The 2,878-nt window shown below is 63.1% G+C and overlaps 1 protein-coding gene across 1 annotated transcript; it reads left to right on the forward strand.

Moving 5' to 3' along the window:
* Positions 1–3: 3 nt before the first annotated feature.
* Positions 4–2,592, forward strand: ATP5B (ATP synthase, H+ transporting, mitochondrial F1 complex, beta polypeptide; the record flags this gene model as incomplete). Its single annotated transcript, XM_010007708.1, has 9 exons — positions 4–73; positions 460–634; positions 787–908; positions 1,129–1,313; positions 1,393–1,551; positions 1,629–1,751; positions 1,832–2,044; positions 2,134–2,335; positions 2,413–2,592. Coding segments are annotated over 9 exons (1,347 nt in total), but the record flags the coding sequence as incomplete, so codon positions are not given.
* Between the last annotated feature and the right edge of the window lie 286 nt (positions 2,593–2,878).

Raw genomic sequence — 2,878 nt, forward strand, 5'->3', positions numbered from 1 at the left:
CCCCCCATCCTGAACGCCCTTGAGGTGCAGGGCAGAGAGACGCGGCTGGTGTTGGAGGTGGCCCAGCACCTAGGTGAGCATCTGCCGCAGAGCAGAGCAGAGCAGGGGAGGCTCCTCCTGTGATGATGTATTTCCATGACTTTCGTTCTCCTGAGCTTGCTGAAGCCACGGATTTCGATCTGAGGGGAAGGAAAATGGCTGCCACAGGGCTCTGGTCTCCAGTGCAGCAGCCTGAGTGTGGGCTAGACTTGTTTTTTCTCTGTGCTATTTTGTCCCTGGGTCTTGGCAAGGCCTGGGGAGGCCACCAGCAGCTGCAGCCGGGGACTCTGCTGCCTGAGTGTGGGCTAGACTTGTTTTTTCTCTGTGCTATTTTGTCCCTGGGTCTTGGCAAGGCCTGGGGAGGCCACCAGCAGCTGCAGCCGGGGACTCTGCTGTGACACTGTCCTTGGGCCTTGGCAGGGGAGAACACAGTGCGCACCATCGCCATGGATGGGACGGAGGGGCTGGTGAGGGGACAGAAGGTGCTGGACTCGGGCGCTCCCATCCGCATCCCTGTGGGCCCTGAGACCTTGGGTAGGATCATGAATGTCATTGGGGAGCCCATCGACGAGAGGGGCCCCATCACGACCAAACAGTGAGTGACACCATGGCCAGGAGCTGGTGGCTGGGGGGGCAGGTGCTGCCGGGGCTGCAGCACCAGCCTTGCCCTGGGCCACCAGCAGGGACCCCTGTGGTCTCCCCCTGGCACTGTGGCCGAGGGTCAGGACTGTGCCTCTCCACCCCCAGGTTTGCTGCTATCCACGCTGAAGCCCCCGAGTTCGTGGAGATGAGCGTTGAGCAGGAGATCCTGGTGACAGGGATCAAGGTGGTGGATCTTCTGGCTCCCTATGCCAAGGGTGGCAAGATCGGTACGTTGGTCCCAGAGGAACATGGGGTGTCCGGGGAGGGGGGCACCCACCAGCCCCTCCAGGGCTGCAGCAGTTTCCTTCGCTGATGAGTAACCATTTGACTTTCGTTCTTCTGAGCTGGCTGAAGCCACATTTATTGATCTGAGGAGGAAAGGGGTGAGGGAAGACAGCATGGGCAGTGAGGATGGCTCGGGGTGATTTGGTCTCCTCTTTCCCACAGGTTTGTTTGGGGGTGCTGGTGTTGGCAAGACGGTGCTGATCATGGAGCTGATCAACAACGTGGCCAAAGCGCACGGTGGGTACTCGGTGTTCGCCGGCGTGGGGGAGCGAACCCGTGAGGGCAACGACTTGTACCACGAGATGATTGAGTCCGGGGTCATCAACCTGAAAGACGCCACCTCCAAGGTGCGCTGCCTCTGGGGGTGTCCGGGGGTCCCGGGTGCAGTGGAGCAGCGCTGTGCCCACACTGGGGCTCTGCCCACAGGTTGCCCTGGTCTATGGGCAGATGAATGAGCCCCCAGGCGCCCGTGCCAGAGTGGCCCTGACAGGACTGACGGTGGCCGAGTACTTCAGGGACCAGGAGGGTCAGGATGTGCTGCTCTTCATCGACAACATCTTCCGCTTCACCCAGGCGGGCTCTGAGGTTGGTGCTGGGTGCCAGGGAGGGCCAAGCCCGGCTCCCCCCCTTGCACAGCCCCTCACCTGTTCCGCGTTCCTCAGGTGTCTGCCCTGCTGGGGAGAATCCCCTCTGCTGTGGGCTACCAGCCCACCCTGGCCACCGACATGGGCACCATGCAGGAGCGGATCACCACCACACGCAAGGGCTCCATCACCTCAGTGCAGGTGAGGGCAGGGCCGACCCTCCTGTGCCCTCCTCATGCCCACCAGCCCTCCACTCCCACCGTCCCCTGCTCCCTTCCCAGGCCATCTACGTGCCTGCTGATGACCTGACAGACCCTGCTCCTGCCACCACCTTCGCCCACCTGGACGCCACCACGGTGCTGTCCCGCGCCATTGCCGAGCTGGGCATCTACCCGGCCGTGGACCCGCTGGACTCCACCTCCCGCATCATGGACCCCAACATCGTGGGCCCCGAGCACTATGATGTGGCCCGAGGGGTGCAGAAGATCTTGCAGGTGAGGGGACCAGGGCAGCCCCTGCAAGGGATCTGGGGGAGCACAAAGTCCACCACTAGCAACTCAACCCCCTCTCTCCCCTCCTGCAGGACTACAAGTCCCTGCAGGACATCATTGCTATCCTGGGTATGGACGAGCTCTCCGAGGAGGACAAGTTGACAGTCGCCCGGGCACGCAAAATCCAGCGGTTCCTGTCACAGCCTTTCCAGGTGGCCGAGGTCTTCACTGGCCACATGGGCAAGCTGGTGCCGCTGAAGGAGACCATCAAGGGCTTCAAGCAGATCCTGGCAGGTGAGTTGGCCCCTGAGGGGGCCCGGAGGGAGCTGGGGACCCCCTGCTCTCCCCACTGAAGCAGTGTCTCCCCTCAGGCGAGTATGACCACCTACCAGAGCAGGCCTTCTACATGGTGGGGCCCATCGAGGAGGCGGTGGCCAAGGCAGAGAAGCTGGCTGAGGAGCATGCGTGAGGAGGGGCCCCCACTGCCCCCCCAGCCCCGCCTGGGGCCGGACCCCCAGTATTTAACGTTTCCAATAAAACATCAGTTAAAATATCCTGGGGCCTTGTGTGCTGGGGCCCCTGAGTGGTCGGGGGTCCTGTGAGTCCCTCACTCATGGGACAGGTGGGCTGGGCTGTTGGGGGTCTCTGCTCTTGCTTGTCCCCTCCCCAAGGCTGTTCTGCTGGGGGGGGGGACAGCAGGACCGTGAGGGGCTGAGCTGGAGCTTGGGCTCAGCTGCCACCAGGACCCCCGGGAGGGGGGAGAAATGCAGCCCCCTCCCCACCTGGGGTCAGGGGACAGATGCTGGCACCGGTGTCTGTCCGTCTGTCCGCCCCTCC

The sequence above is a fragment of the Chaetura pelagica genome, unplaced genomic scaffold (assembly GCF_000747805.2).
Source record: "Chaetura pelagica isolate M959 unplaced genomic scaffold, ChaPel_1.0 scaffold610, whole genome shotgun sequence".
Taxonomy (NCBI): domain Eukaryota; kingdom Metazoa; phylum Chordata; class Aves; order Apodiformes; family Apodidae; genus Chaetura; species Chaetura pelagica.